This window comes from Euprymna scolopes, chromosome 9, assembly GCF_053919585.1.
Source record: "Euprymna scolopes isolate OS-2025 chromosome 9, ASM5391958v1, whole genome shotgun sequence".
Lineage (NCBI taxonomy): Eukaryota > Metazoa > Mollusca > Cephalopoda > Sepiida > Sepiolidae > Euprymna > Euprymna scolopes.
Window position 1 is genome coordinate 138144366 of NC_136490.1, and position 17756 is coordinate 138162121.

A 17756-nucleotide genomic window follows, 5' to 3' on the forward strand; every position below is an offset into this window, starting at 1 on the left:
AGAAAACACAAGGCATACCTCCACGAAGAGGACTGGGACCCTGAAGAAACTTGTTGCCATTTAAATTCCAATGAAGACCAATGAGTGTTGCCAGAGAGAAGTCAATTGCAAACAGTTCTTGCGATAACACGAATTCATTTGCAAAAAGGTAGAAACTACTAGAAATCTGAGGAAACTTGTTTTTATCCAGACTCCAGGGAACACTACTGGTTATTGTCAGTGAGTAATCTCTGATTATGACCTGTGTAAGAACTCCTAGTGAGTACAAATAATAATACATATACACAGATTTTCTGAAAATGTACGTTTTTACAAATATTTACTTGGCTTTGCTCGGGCCCTATGTACTGATTATAACTTTATGTATATATATATATATATATATATATATATATATATATATATATATATATATATATATATATATATTAAAAAAGTTTGACTCATGTCCAAGTAACCTACATTCAAAATCTCAAATGGGTAGACCCAAAATTGGCGGAGGAGTTTGGTAGAGTCTGCAAAGTCAACTCTTTTAACTTTGATCTCTTGGCAGCCAAAGTTTCACCAAAAACTGATTAAAAAGCTTGCTGCATGAATACCCTTTATGAAAAAACATTAAATTTTTAGACCCAGAATTGGCTGAATAGTTTGCTAGAGATCGTAAATGTCAAATCTTTTGAATTTTGACCCCTTGGCAGCCAAATTTTCGGCCAAACAACCTATTAAATAGCTTGCCCTATGTCTGAATATATTTTATGTAAAATTTCAAATGTTTAGACCAAGAATTGGCTCAGAAATTTGGTAGAGACCGCAAAGGTTATTTTTTTAAACTTTAACCCCTTAATATTTATGGTTTTGGGCTCAAATCAAATTTAACAAGTTTAATCCATGTCCAAGTAACCTACATCTAAAATTTCAACTATTTAGACCCAAAATTGGCGGAGGAGTTTGGTAGAGTTTTAAAAGGTCGAATCGTTGAACTTTGACTCCTTGACAGCCAAATTACTAGCCCAAAACCGATTAAAAAGATTTCTCAATGCCCCTTGTGTCAAATCTCGAGTTTGTAGACTGAAAATTCACAGAGTAATTTGTTAGAGAAATGTGCACACACAGACACACAAACAGACAATTTTACTTTTGTAGATAGATTTTTAAATCAAAAGCTCTATGCTTGCTAAGATATAAAAACAAAGCCTGTATAAATAACAATTTTGCTATGTGATAGAGTTATTCATCTTACCAATTGTTTTTCCCAAAATAAAAAAAATCGGTACATTTTGCAGATTTGTTCCGTTCACGATATTTGTATGTCCATATTGGATATTTTCTCCATGGACTAAACCTTATACAGTAACCTTACATATTTTTTTATCTTAGACAATGACGCGCCGACCGAATGGTCCAAGTAAATTCCTAATTCCCAGCCTTCTTCATATGAATATATTAAAAAGATAGGTTACAACGCTGACGTTATACACATATAACATATAAGAATAAATTCCATATATATTGTATAGATATATACATATATATATATTTATATATATACAGTAGCATATAGTCAAAGATGTGCAGCTGTCATTGAGAGTAATTACTAAATATTGATTGTACATGTATTTTTATTGCTTTTTTTGGCTATTTACATTGTTTTTCTCAATTTTGTCCCTTACTTTTGGACGTTCCTATTTTGAAAATAAATAAATAATTGTTATAAATCTTTTTCTATCCTTTGCAAATGATTCACATTTTAGTATGTTATTATGGATAATAACAACTACCAGTTGTCAAAATTTCAGCTTTTCACAGTTGTTATTTCAAAGAAATATTAGGTTTTAAAATGTCGTCTCTTAGTTTTGGACGCTACTGTATATATACATACAGTATATATATATATATACAGTATATATATATATATATATATATATATATATATATATATATATGTATATATATATATACAGTATATATATGTATATATATACAGTATATATATAGTATATATATATACAGTATATATATATACAGTATATATATACAGTATATATATATATATATATATATATATATATACTGTATATATATATACAGTATATATATACAGTATATATATATATATATATATATATATATATATATATATATATATATATATATATATACAGTATATTGTGTATTGTAAAGCTGAATCCGCATAAATTACTCCACTGTTATACCTCTTAATTGGCTTGATTTTTGTCTATTTATTACACTTCTGCATTGTACCGTCTTCTATAAATTTCCTATATATACACGTTCAACAATGCTTCAAGAAAACTACATTGATCTCAGAAGATACTTGTTTGTTTTTGCTAAAAGTGTAAATATTCTTTTTGAAAAGCTCGTGAGAAATAAGATTAGAATCGTATTATAATATCCTTTTTTTGTCTACCAATCTCTGAAATCATCAAGTAAAATAAAAAAAAATGTATTATTCTTTCTCCCTGATTATAGAAATAGTGAAGCTAAACATCAACTTTTCAAAGAAACTAAAATATTCATTTTTAAAAACAATAAATAAAAAGTAAAACAAGGAGTAATTACATTTTATTTTATTGTACTGTATGTAAATATGTGATTTGTTATATAACATATAAACTTATCCTGCCGGACTTTCAAAGTTAGACTCAGATAGCTTTTAAGCTGACAAATCTTTCTTTGCTTCCCACTAGTCATTTTTATTCGTTATTTCTATGCCATGTTATTAACAATATAATGATGCACTTGGCTATACTTTATTTTAAATCTTACCTAGTCTACTCTAGAGGAATATTAAGATGAAATATATTCAATAATTTCCTAGAACTGTCAGTCTCTGGATCACAATAGCGTGGGGCTGCTTTCCAACTGACTATAACATGGTTGTTTTTAAGTCTAATGTAAATAAGTTCTTGTTGAGCCGTTCTCTTATATAATTAAACCATACTCGAGTTCCACCATTACTGATTATCATGGTGTTGTCTCACCGTCTACATAACACTTATCAACCCTTATCCTCGAATAGCCTGCAGGCCTTGATAAGCGTAGATTTCCATGTAAAAAATAAATTAATAGGGGAGAATAACCCCTATTTTCAATTTAAGTCTATAATAAGGATTCTCTACCTTACAAATAAAATGTTTTTGTCTAATTTGTAAAAATGTCCCAAAAAAGAATAACTGAAACTTAAAATAATTTCACTGAATCCCGGACAACACCATGTGGATAAAGCTAGTACAATGTACATATCTGCCAGTGACAATTAATAATGGGTGTGTTACAGTTTTATAGTTCCATTCTTCCTAGTGATGAGCTGTCACTGCGAGATGTATTGTATTCTAATTAACAAACTGTTTTATTTTCACTGCTCCATTTCATGACTATACCCCCATGGGTATAGGCATGTCTAAAAGTGGATACGGTCTCCTGACAAGAACAAAATTGTAGTAAGGATAGGCGTTAAACAGCGCCGGAATCTGGGCAAATCGGTTCTGATAGTATTGCGCCATGATACGATTTCTTCGTTTCATATTCTCACTTGCTCTTGTTTTTTGCTGGTCCTCTCTTATGACCCTTATTATCCAGTTCGCATAAGATGACACGCGAGTGAAGACGCCTGGACACTTCGCGATTGTGAAAGAGATGATACCTGAAAGAACCCACTTTCGGTCCTCTCGACAAATCAAAGGACCGCCGCTGTCACCCTGCATTTGAAAAAAAATACATATAAAATATAGTTAACTAATTTGAAATAAAGTATGAAAATAATATGAACATGCGTTATGTCAAAATAGTAAATAATAATAGGATAACAGGTAAACTAAATTTAGAAAGAAAATGTAACTGTAGAATACCTAACGAATGCCCATTAAATGACAACTGCTTAATTGCTGAAAGCGTATACAAATGTGAAGTAAAGGCGGATAGTAGTAGAAAGATATACCTCGGAGGAAGTGAATGTTTTTTTAAAGACAGATACCGAAAGACAAAACCAAATCGGGATGAGGATAATGATAGATATAAGGATAGAACAAAAACAAAAAAAAAAAATTATTAAAAATAAGAAGAGAAACACAACTGCATTATGTGACTTTGTTAGGGAACTACGTAAAAATAAAAAAGAATTTGAATTAAAATGGTCAATAGTAGATGAGTATAAAAAGTACAAACTAAGTAAATCAAAAAGATGCAATCTATGTTTACTTGAGGCATACCACGTAGTGAATTTTAAAGAGGATGATTTAAACAAAAAGTTAGATGTTATACAAAGCTGTTTTCATAGAAATAAATTCCTGTTATCACGCCTAAAACCTGATTAAAATAAACTAAAAAAAAAAAGAAAAATTTACAGAATATGTTGAGGGTGAAATGTAAGTGCGAAAAGAGAATGTTAAATTTAATTCTAAGATTTTAAAATACAATAATTATTGGATCATCAACATAACATATAGAAACTAAAATAATTATAACTCAAATAGGAGAAATAGAAGCTGTTTTAATTTTAATAATCGTTAGGAGTAATAAAATAACACCTGGGTAATTTGAATAACATAAGAATGAAAAGAATCTAACATTAAGTAACTGCAAGATAAGGAGACAAACAGATTAGGATGGATTAAAATAAATTTAATCAAAATATAAAGTTGAGGAAAACTAAGTGAGAAATTAATTAATAAACACTAAGTCTAAATATTGAAATATGAATGGCTGGAATTTCGATAAATTGATAAATTGATAAAAATTGACAAAACAGAGTTATACTTATTAAAAGTAAAGTATTACGAGTGATAATAGTGAGAAAGATAAAAAATACTAAGATAATGATAAGAATTGAAAAGATAAATTTAAAATTTAAATTATTGACATAACCAGTATGGGATGAAGATATTTTTTTAATTAATACTATTTAAATTAACTATTTAATTACAATCCTTTTAAAGAAATAGCCTGTAAAGCAAAATTAATCAATAGATCGTAATATGTAAGCAAAGTTTATACGAAACTATCGTAGATTGAGAAAGTAATAGTGGAACATTTAAGTTTAAACTAGAATTTGAAGGTGTAGATTAGTACTTTTTGGGAAATAAATCAAATAAATAAATAAATTGGGGAAGAAAAACAATTATGAGAATAAAAAAACCATACAAAAAGATTAAGTAGAAATACGAAAATGGAGCAATCACTAAATTCGAAGGCTATCGAAAAATAGAAATGTAAAGAAAATATAAGAGTGTTGAGCAGGTAGGTCCAACTGCTTGATCTCTTAAAATAGAGATTATGAATGTATTCATATATGTATAAATATTATACTTTGCCGTCTGAAGAGTAGCTGTTTTGGAATATTTTTAAGTGATATAATATTTAAAATTGTCCAGATGGTTATGAAACAATTGTAACGCATAAGTAAATACAAAATATGATGTTCTCATTTTATATTTTGTTGTCTTGATTTTTTGTGAAAACATAACTGTATTGTCGAAATAAGTGATAATATTAGGGAGCTAAGCCAGGACAATATGCAGGATGGAGTAAGATGTCCCAATCAAATTTCCATAGATTATTAGTCAGTAGTGTTGTATCAGGACGAACATTATCATGATGTAAGAATACTTTCTTCATATTGACTAAAGAAGGTTGTTTTCGGGTCAATGAGAACATTGCAAAAACATATGAATGATCCTTTATTAATCTGAAAAAAAGTTTTAAATTAATCATAGTGATATGTTTAAATAATAGAAATATGTATAAAATAAATTAAAAATGTTTAAAATGTCCTTCTACAAACCGGCAAAAACTTTTGCAATGGGCTGATATGTATGCATGTATGTATGTATGTATTTATCTTTTTTTACTTTGGAGGTCATCACTTATCAAGGCCCGAAGGCCACTCGAGGATAAGGATTAATGAATATAAGGTGGTAGTATAATAATTATTAATGGTGTAAATTGGATAGAATTTGATTATTTATGGGGACGGTATAAAGATTCCTGAGAGATTTTCTATTTATACATACATGTGTGTGTGTGTGTGTGTGTGTGTGTGTTTGTTTGTGTATTCATAAATTTCTTGCTTCAGATAAGAACTGATTTTCTCATGGAAATGATTGTTAGTTTTAAGGTTAATTCTGGTAGTATTAGCTTTAGATCGCGGCATCTGCTTAGGAATGTGTCGTGGTTAGTCATTCTTGCCAGTTTTTTTGTATCGTTTTTCGAGATCTTTCCATCTTAATATTAAAAAAAAATGGTTAAGCCGCACAAAATGATCGCCATTGCAAACTACAAGAGACAACATTGGATTATGAAGATGTCGATATCTTCAAAACTACTTGGCGGCCCCAATTTTGAATATGATATTCGTTTGTAGCATACCCGAAAATCTTTTTAAATGGACATTGTAAAGGTGTGCATTTTGTGTATTATCGACAGTGACAAAAAAAAAAAAAATAATTAACCAAAAATTATTTATTACAAAATTATTTTCTTATCTTTCTTACTAAAATGTTTCTTTATCCTTATTAATAAAATACCATTGTCAATTCTTTCAGTTTTTCCATGCGCACCTTCTAATTAATTTAACTGTTTTTACTATACAAAAATACAATGTTACTTTCATTACGAAATTGTTTGATAAAAATTATATTTTCGATACTTGTGCATAATTTGAACCAGACGTAACTCAGCGTCTGATCGGCTTTCATATCGGAACATGACGTAAAAAATGCTTATGTTTTTGGGGTTTTTGTTTATTTTTTCTGTTAAAATTATTATGGTTACATGCTTCCTTCATTTTGGGCGGAGTAGCGTTTGTTACGCTTTCATAATCGGCGACGTTCGGCGAAGCTCGGCGGTTGCCGTCATGTTCCGAGCAAAGCCGATCGAACGCTGAGTTACGTCTGATTCAAATTATGCACAAGTGCCATATTTTATATTTTTATTTTCAGACTTTTAAATAGATGTTTATACAATTATTAATTGATATTGCCACTTTTGGATACAATAAATGTTTTCGTTTGCAAATATCTTCTGTTATTACTTAGTTATCGTGTTATTTGAGGCATTGCCAAACGAATGTGAAAAAAATACGCATGATTCCGTGACGTCAGATTTGTGTTAACTATACGAACTATGGAAAAGCAGAAGCGACTTAATGATTTTCTAAAACCTTTGTTTATTTTCTTCAAACTGCAATTAATAATTAATCTTTGTTATAATTTTGTTAGGTTTTAAGATTTACACAGTTTAATGATTAATAATATTATAAACATTTGTATATTAAATATGAAATACGGTTTTACTGAATGTTCATTTTGTTAACTTCCGACTTCCATATTTCGTTCAGTGAAAAGAGGCAAACAAAATATGAGTGGGGCTTACAAAATGATTAATATTTGTGCAATAATATTTTCAAATTGGTTTTAATCTGGTGATAAAATAGCTGACAAGAGCCATGTTTATATTAAATCTTAATATTTAAAAAAAATTAAACATAATTAAACATCTATGTTGTAATGGAACATGTTGAAATAATGGAATTTTAATCGTTTTAATCGTTTAAAAATTAATTAATTTTTAGGAAATTTCTTTTTCTTGGAAATTCAACTGATTATAGCATATATTAATCTGAAAAAAAAAACGCTATTTTAAAAAAAACATAATAATATTAAATTTATATCATTTTTGAAATTGAAACATCAAGGTAAGTTTTTGTTCAATATGCGCATTTAAAATTTTCAAAAAATAAATATGTTTCACTTATTTGAACTCTTATGTTTCATAATATATAGAAATTTCGATAGATTTGAATATATTTTGTTCAAATTTCGAAAAAATAAATATGGGGGGGGGCACGCACTAAAAATATTTCCTCTCGTATATTTTACGGAAACTGCATTTTATATATAATTTCATTCTAAAATGGATAAATATCGAAAATTTCAAGAAAATCTGACCATTAGTTGATTTTTGATAGATTTATTAAACAAGGGTATGTTTTCACGTTTGAAATGCTTACTACATGGGAACGTTATTTTAAAGCGCCAATTATATAAACACGATTTTCGTGTCGCAATTTCATTATTTTCGTACGATGAAATGTTTTTTTATTATTATTACTAGTTTATTTTGCCCTTCTTCTTTTAAATGGTACAAAAGTTATATTGATGATATTAATTTATAATAAAGTTACATCGGGGTTATTTCTGTGGTGACTTTTGGAGGTGCCTAAGTGACAGATAATCATAAAAAAAAGAATTCGTAATTATATTTTATTTTCGTAAGATAGATAACTATATAGTAATTTGTTTTAATATTCATAGAAACGCATGAGATAAAACATTCGTTTCCTTTTGTTTCCGAGTTTCCGCTTCGCTGAGTTTTTTACGTCTTTTTACAATAGAAATGTTTCACAAACTTTAATTGGGTAAAATTTAATTACGCTATTATTTCACATGTGAGGATGTGATTAAAATTTAATTTAAATTAACCACGTTGTTTAACAAATATAACAAGACATAATGCAAGATAAAGTTTTAAAATGAGTAAATGTTTGTTTTTTTTTAAATTTTTAATTAAAAGCGTTGAACAAGTTATTTTAGCCTTGGGGGGGGGGCATTGTTTCTTAGTATTTCTTAAGATTTTTTTTCATTAGGCCAATTGCTCCTATCACAACTGGTTTAATATTGCTTTCTTTAAGGGACCATGTCGTTTTTAAATCATTCTTTAGTTCCTGATATTTTGTTATCTTTTCCCGTTCAACTCTATTAATGCCATAGTCGTTCGGGAAAGTGACATCGATTAGTTTTGTGATATTAACATAATTAAAAACACTAATTAAAATAACAATATAAATATGTCACAAAAATAATGATAAACTAATTTAAATAATAAGAACATCACAAAATAATTAAAATAATACAAGAACTAATTAAAATAATAATGACATGTCATAAAACTAATTGAAATAATAATAATAATAAACTAATAAAAATTGACTGGTTTTAAGGCGGATTAGATGTTTTGTGAGTTGTTGTTATGTAAGGTTTTGGAAGAAAAACGGAACTCGATAATTTGTGGAAACAAAACGTATTGAAAAAAATATCAAGTGCAACAAATAAATAAATGTGGTTATACGTCAGTCTGACTGCTACACACGGAGGGCTCATATGCTATAAACATATTTCCCCAGTTTTAAGAATAAGTGGAAGAGTTCATTTTTATCCGTAGGTTGGTCACATCACAACAGTCGATAAAAGCAAAAAATGAGTCAAATGAAAATATATTAGGAAGAATTAGATAAATACGTGAATATAGCTCAGGAATAGCTATAACGCTTTGCAAAAGTTAAAATGAGACAATAAAGTAGAAAATGAAAAGGACTAGACAACATATTGGGGCCCTGACTCCACAAAAACTGGGCAGGAGCTGATAGAAAGGACTTATCCTGCCTTGATAGAGTTCAAAATAGACTTCCTAGCCTTGCGAGGGATGTCGTTTTCTCTTCCCTGCAACCCTTTTCTCACAGAAGAGATGTTGCGAGTTTATCTCTGCTTTATCGTTATTTTCATGGCAGGTGCTCGGCTGAGCTCCATTCTATGGTCTCCTCTCGCCAAACTTTCACAAGAAACACCCGTCTAGCAGAAAACACTATCACTAGTTTCCTCCACTCTTTATCTGTGCCTAGACCTAAGCGTAGATTCCATGAGCAAAGCTTCTTTCTTAGAACTGCACGCCTATGGAATTGTCTCCCGTTTTTCTGCTTTCTAACTGACTATAATATGGTTGTCTTCAAGTCTAACGTAAACAAGTTTTTGATGAGCCGTTTCACATAAGTTTACAAATTTACCAAATCTCCATTACTAACGGTTACTATATTGTCCAATTTCTACTGTGCACTCTTTAACCCTTATCATCGAGTGGCCTCTTGGTCTTGATAAGTGTGATGCCTATGTAAAACAAAAATGAGATTAAGATGGCGAAAACAAAAATGACAAACAATAATAATAATAATAATAAATCTACTCAATATTATCAATAATAATAGTAAAAAGCACTCGATATTAAGAATTTAAGAGTAAACGGTTGAAAAACCAGACGAGTACAAAATTAATTTTAATAAACTTTTATATTTATTAAAATAAAATCGATTTATTTTTCAAATTTTCGGATAATAAAATATTCTTCAGGAAATACAGACAGTTTTTTTTTCTTCTGCTGCTTCTTATGCGTCATGATGGAGATAACATCCGGCACGTCTTCGGGGGCAGGAAGTTGAGGTTAAATAATGTTTAAATGTCCGGTAACAGTGGTAACGTTTGGTCAAACGTATGGGTCAATAATAATAAGAAATCCACTGTTTAAAAAGCACTCGATATTAAAAATGTAAGATTTAACGATTATAAAACCAGATGAGTGCAAAAATGATTTTAATAGACATTTCTATTTATAAAAATAAAATTGAATTTTGTTTTCAAATTTTCGAATATTTAAGCTCGAGTCATTGCAAAATTACATAGAAACAAAGAACAATAAAAAATAAAAGAAAAGGCCCGACTCCTCTTCTCTAATTCTGCTGTAAGGATCTCTGTTTCAAAAGTATACAGGAAAATTGAGTAGACAAGGGAGCGCATGGGTCTTATTTTTGAGGTGAGCTTGACTACCTTGTCCTTTTAAATAACGTTAGCCAGTGAGACAAAGAAGAATAAAACAGAATGAAACAGAAACGAACTAAACACAGATTTGAACAAAACAAAGAGAGGGAAAACAGAAACAACTTTGTGAATCTAACTGCCAAAGCTGAAACTATACAATAAAAATGAAACAGAAAGGACTAGACAAATATTTTAGCTTGACTCTGAACATTTAACAGTAGACAAAGAAGTATAAATTGGGCCTGACGCGAGAACTGTAACGAGATAAAAAAGAAAAAAAGAAATAACCAGATAAAAAAAAATTAAGCTTGACTCGGTTAAAAAAAAACAACAGGAAAAGAAGGGAAAAATAAACAAAGATTTGAGATTTACTACTCAAAAAGTAAAACTAGAAAAAAAGAATCTACAAAGAAATGAACCAAAAAAGGACCAGACAAAGATTTGAGTCTTAAGCGAGAAAAGCTAAAATAAAACAAAGACTAGACAAACTTACTTGACAAAATCTAAAACAAGACAAAATAAAAAAAGAAAGAAAAAAAACCGGAAAGGACTATACAAAGATTTGAGCATCACTAGACAAGAGAGATACTCCCTCTCCTCAGGGAGGCACCTTTGTGGCCTTCGGGTCAAGATCAAAGTGTAGTATCTGCTCCGGCAGATAGTGCACTTAAGATAATTTGTACCAGTCAATGGAGGGGAAACCCTCTATACTGGAACAATTATTATTTTTGGTAACCAGAGTGACCCCTTTTAGGGGAGCTGGTTTTTACCTCACATTAAAAACGGCCTTGTGCCTAATTTGCTCAGTGGGGGAGCAAATAAACACCATCTGCTCCGGCAGATGCTGCAATCAAAGACCATTACCCTTGCGGCAATCTTCTGGTCCATGTAGGGGCAACCCTACATACCAGTGTGTAAATCACTATCCAGCTCCCATTTCCCACCTCTCGGGAGCTAGTCCCCTTTTCCCTTCCTCCCTCCCCCTCTCTCTCTCTCTCCACATTAAAAAACGGCCTTGTGCCCAATTTGCTCAGGTGGGAAGCAAATAAATACATCACTAGACAAGAGCTAAAACGAGACGAAAAAAAAAACAAAAAAAAACATAGAAAATCTAAAATCATATAAAAAAAATAAAGGAAACTTACTGAGCAAATACCCATTGATTTGTTGAAGAAACCTGCACATATCTTGGTGCTAGGATCGCCGTCAATCAATTCGGTAAACTTTTTAGCGCATTCTTCGATTGGAAGTACTGGTAAGATGACGTTATATAATCGACTTGTTGTCACCGGCGTGGCACCTGATGAAAAAATACATATTTAAGTCCCAGAAATGACGCTTGTGTTACATAAGATTGTATGATTTCGTTTTTACTTATATTAACCGCACATTGCTAGTGTGTCTGGGGTTATTTACATTGAAGGAAAAAATTCGTTAGTGCAAATTTCATTTAAGAACCTCTGAAAAAAAAAACACACACAAATGGAACTCTGTGGTGATGGGACAAGACTGAAGTTTGGTAGACAGTGTGGGATTTATTAGATTAGAGATTAGAGACACATTTTTGACTTTGAATTAGAAAGAGTGACACACGGCTGGTGCACCAGCCGAAATCGTGGCTTTGTAGATAAATCAGAGGCTGACAAGTGAAAAAAAGTTTTCTAACACGGTCGAAGAAGACTATCTTCGGTGCAGCAGACTTGAGAGCATCTTCTACATATTTGTTCAAGTTCAGACTATCTGTGAATGTTAGGCCAAGAAATTTCAATGTTAGACTCTCGGGTGGACAATCGATAGTTGAAAAAGTGTCTTGTAATTGTTGAACAACGGAATTTTGTTTTAGAAACTTTGAACGTAAAAAATCCATTTCTGTCCTGGAACTTATTTCCTCAGGGTTCAAGTATTGCCTTGAATATGTGTGCATTTTTTCTGCCCATATATCGAGAGTAGAGCGTGATATCCTCATACATCTGCCACAAATCTCTCGTTGCGAGACAGGGAGAAAAAAACTCGCTAACCTATTAGGTTAGGTCCTGCACTGTCGGCCAAACTTCAACGTTTTTATTCATCGCCGAAATATGGCATCCCTGTACTTTAATTGGAAATGTTAGGACGAGCTTAAAGCACTAGTTCCTCCTCGACGTAAGTTATCCGACAAACCAAACAAGCAACAAAATCCCATCCCTTCACTGTAGAGAACTCGAGATGCTGTGAAGCCTTCTACTCAAAAAGCTTCTTCTCTCGAACTGCTAGGCTTTGGATTTCTCTCCCAGAGCTCTGCTTCCCTGACTGTACTGACATGCAGAAGCTCAAGTGTAATCTGAACAGACATATCACTACCCAACTCCCTAGATAGTATGCTCGCAAATCTGGTCCCAAATAGTAGCCTCTTACGAATTAGTGGCATTGTGCATTTTTTGGGGTGAAAAAAGAGTAAAAAAGAAAGAAACTGTCTATCTGCGACGCAATTTCATGAGAAAGGTAATCTATGAAAATTAGGAATAATAAAGGTCTAAGAATCGATACTGTATGAAATTATTTTCATACCAAACACTCTCAAAATCGTTGGATATATCAAGGGCTATCATCATATTCTTACCAACATTGAACAGTGTATGCTCTATGCATTCAGAGGACCGTTAAGATATGCGTCTAAATCCATACTCCACAAAGAAGTTTAGAATTTACGATACGGTGGATTGTTAATAGACTGCTTAATGATTTAAAGATTTTTAACAAAAATGTGAGGAAACTGATGAAGAATAAACTTTTCGAGTCGGTTCTTTCACCAGCATCCCTAAACACTGATGCTACAGGGCGAATTTCTACCTATCAGGGAAAAAAGATTCGGTAAGGATTTTGGTGAGGACAATGACCAACTCACCAAATTATTTTTGTTACTATAGCAGAGATAATAATGCGTTGCAAACCTGCTTTGCATGGGTCCAAGTTTATTTTTAATGATATCCTTGGGAATGAGTTATGATCATCTAATGAGAATTTAAGGATAGGAATTGTTCGTGCAGTCTAAGTGAAGTGGAGTTTAAGATAAACGGCCTGTAAAGCAGTTTAGTCTTATCAGTTGCCGTTCACGCAGCATAATGGTGATTGGATAGTCAGTGGCATTTTTAATTAACTTAATATTAACCATACCACTATAGATTTACGACTTTCTGCGACTGAATGCGTTTTCTGGTAATCTCAGAATACTATTAGTAGCAGCATTTACAGCTTTGCAATGGTTTCTTGATGCAATGTTTTTTTATTTGTTGCTAATTCATGGCGGTTGCATAAACCGTTTAGCAACAAAATGCCGGAGAGACTTCTATTCTAATAGCTCCTTTCCTCGGACTGTAAGACTTTAAAATTCCTCCCTTTTAATTGATTCCCTACCTGTATTGATATGCAGAAGTTTAATTTTAATGTAAACGACATCTTGCTCATCTCCTTTAAACAATGGTCTCAAATAGTAGCCTCTTATTTGTTGCTAATTCATGGCGGTTGCATTACTGGGATGCTTGCTGTCTATGAGCAATAAAAGCTGTAGCGGTTGTAACTAGAGCATTGGGAAGAGTAGGGCTAAATGTAGTAAGAGGACATATTCCTTCTTTTCATAATAATTATAAAAAAGAAGATGCATAAATTATATATATATATACATATATATATACGTATATATAATAATAAAGATATAATTAAATAATAAGTAATACACATAACAAGTAATGATTGAAATATATGATGAAATAATACGCAACATTTATTAAAGACTAATTCTGATCACCGTACGTGTACCATCCTCAACGTACATGTCTTTAACAACCCCGTTTAGCAACAAAATACCGGAAAGTCTTCTACTCTAATAGCTCCTTCCCTCGAACTGCTACACATTAAAGTTCCCTCCTTGTTAATTGTTTTTCTGACTGTATACTGATACGCAGAAATTCAAATTTAATGTAAACGATATTTCGCTCATTTCTTTTGAATATGGTCTCAGATAGTAGCCCCTTCCGTCCAAGTCGGAATGTGTCACGATAATAATCTCAAACAGAGGAATATACTCAATAAAAGTCTGAAAATATGTCGTGAAATTGAATTAAAAATTCCAGTGTCTAATGTTAATCAAATTGAAGCACGCATATCTGCCATTGGACGCTTTGTATCCAACTCTAAGTAAAAAAAGCCATCAAAATCCTACTGTAATTCCCAACTTTCTAACTATGTAAACTGTTTTATTTATCTAAATAAAATAATAAATAGAGAAAAAACAAAAACGAATTAGAAACAATGTTGGCAAAGGGTAGAAGACTTTCCGGTATTTTGTTGCTAAACGGGTTTGTTAAAGATATGTACGTTGGGGCTGAAATTTATATATATGTATGTATATGTATATATTTATTATATATAGTCAAACCTTAAAGAGTGAAACTCAACAGATGTTAACCTTTTGACTAGATTTTTTAAAAAGATATTTTGCAGTCAAGGTCTGATGAAGAACTCAATTGGATTTGAAAACAACCGTGCTATTGATTGCCGGGAAGCAATCCCGTGTTAATGTATTCAAGATAGATAATACTTGGAAAACAGACAGGGATTAGAAATACCACTATGAAAGGTTAGAGGTGATTTAATTAAAATATTCAAAATAATATATATAGAAAAGACGGGCATACTCTGTCTCTGGCTGTGGCTTATGATTTTAAAATCCAATCTATATAATTATAAAACTTTGAAACAGAGTGCTTGCTTGGGCGTTTAAACGGTCCATTCGGTTTCTTACTTCTGGTTTAAAAAAAAATCGTCTTCTGACCTATTTTATGGTCGCCCTGTCTTAAGTCCGATATTAAAAGTCACTGCTGCTATTTAAAACATACACAAGGTCAACAATATATTTTGTTTAACATTTTTTAACGTATTTTCCTTACAAATAAATGTAATTTAACATTAACAAGTTAAAAAAAATGTTATTGAAATATAAATATACAATATATAGCTATAATTATATTTATAACCATATTTACTGCTTTAGTAGCGCTCATGTGGATTCTACCGATTTATTTTTTTAGGCCTTACTTTAAAATATTTTCTCTGCAAAGAGGGGGAGGTAGAAAGTTTGTTTTAGTAGTGCATTTAATAGGGTCTCCTTAATTTTAATTACTGCTTGCAGTAGTGCACTGGGGACTTCCTGCTTTTTTTTTTTACTCATCACTTAAAAAATGTTTTCTCAAGACAATAAAAGAAATCATTTTTTATTTTGAACATTTTTCATCTTACTCTTTAAGGGCCAACGAGTAGAGTAGTAATATATATATAATCTGACAATTTGGTACTTAATCGATTTCATTCATTATATGTCAAACTTTTTGAGATGAGGATTGAAATTTGCATTTTGGATTATACAGATTACTGTTCTCATTTTTAGTTATTTTCGCGTTTCAGTCGATGTAACCTCTGACCTTCAGGTGTATCTTGTTGGGGGGATCTTTCTGTTAAATTCGGAAATCTGCACGATATTTCGAACAGATCTTACTTTAATCCACAAGGTTAGCATGTTCTCGTTCTGTCAGCCATAACTATTAACCCTAACTAATTCACAACTGGAGACTAGTAATATATAATCTAATAATTTGGTACTTAATCGATTGCATTCATTATATTTCCAAATTTTTAAGATTAGGATTGAAATTTGGATTTGGATCATCCAGATAACTGCCAACAGGTAGACTAGTACTATTTAAAAAATAGCGCGGGTCGTTAAATGCGAAACCACCTTTTAAGAAATCGTAAATAAATAAATAAAAATAATAACGGGTGAGTGGACTGACTGAACTTTTCTAAAAAATAGTAAACAAAATAATAATAATGGGAGGGGAAGGGGCTGAAGGAGACAACGTAAAATCGAGGCTGTAAATCGGTTCTGAAAATGGGGGATCGATTTACTAGAACGTTGTATGTGAAACTGAACCCCCTCCCAAATCTTTAAATATTGATTTTCCTACAATTTTTTTTCATTATAATATGGTATCTTAGTGTCCAATAATCCGCAGAAATAGGTGATAAAAGACGAAAAAGAAAAAATTTAAGGAGAGTGCTGATTATTCAGGTACCCGTACATATTTAAAAAAATATTTTCTTTACCCAAGTTGTGCAAGATTAAAACTAGAATTTGATTAAAAAACAAACAAAAAAACTACGTTTTTCGTGTCCAAAATTATTTATTTACAATGATTTTATTTGTATTTTTCATTGCAAGTTGGAATTGTTTTCAAACAAAAACAAAGCAAATATGTTTTTCTAATGTAAAAAAATACTTGATCAATTTATATATTAAAAAAAAATATTTGTTTTTTACGACCTAACCCAGCTAAGTTTACCCCCTAAAAAGAAATAAAAATCTACTTCCCTTTGGTCTAATACGTTTCAACAGCCTTTAAAGATAATATATAAAAGAAGGGCTTTTTTGAAAAACTAATTAAAATCTAACATTTTAGCGCGGGGGATATATATATAAATTTCCTATATAAATTTAACGTAAAATGAGACCTCACTTCTTCGCGACGTAGCGAGACATGTGATTGTTAGCAATTTTTCAAGTTTGATGGCGGCAGTGGGGGAAGAATGGGTTATTATAGTGGGAGTGGGGTAATAAGTTTCAAACATTTTTAAAATACGTAGAAACACTTCAAAACGTGTGTGGGGGAGATTTTGATTTTTTAAAAATATTACTTAATCAGTTAATTATTATTTCCTGAAATTTTTAAGGCTGTTCACACACACACACACACACACACACAAACACACACACACACACACACACACAATGCACACTCCCTCCTTGTATTCTCTAGAGGCTGAAGCTTAGATTCCATTTCAGGGCCTATCAGATTGGCGACTCTCTTTTGAAACTTGTCTAGGATCGAGAGACTAGTAGCAGATGTACCAGCCCAAATGTGACAACAATACTCCATACATGGGCGAATGGTGGCCTTATAGAGGTACAGGATACTTTCGGGGTGCTAGTAGTTTTCTACCACGGTAGAGAGAGCCTACCTTTTTCGCATCGGCCCTGACAATGCTTTCAATGTAATTGTTCCA

The 17756-nt window shown here is 31.4% G+C and overlaps 1 protein-coding gene across 11 annotated transcripts in view; it reads right to left on the minus strand.

Moving 5' to 3' along the window:
* Positions 1 to 2572: 2572 nt before the first annotated feature.
* The window catches only part of LOC145284872 (chymotrypsin-like protease CTRL-1), a 157223-nt gene continuing 142039 nt past the window's right edge, over positions 2573 to 17756 (minus strand). For all 11 annotated transcript variants that reach the window (XM_080133892.1, XM_080133883.1, XM_080133889.1 and 8 more), the window contains 2 exons: positions 11807 to 11961; positions 2573 to 3719 (listed from right to left, as the gene is read on the minus strand). In XM_080133892.1, the coding sequence (XP_079990018.1) occupies positions 3396 to 3719; positions 11807 to 11961 (479 nt within the window). In that variant the 3' untranslated portion in view covers positions 2573 to 3395. The remainder of the gene's footprint in view (positions 3720 to 11806; positions 11962 to 17756) is intronic.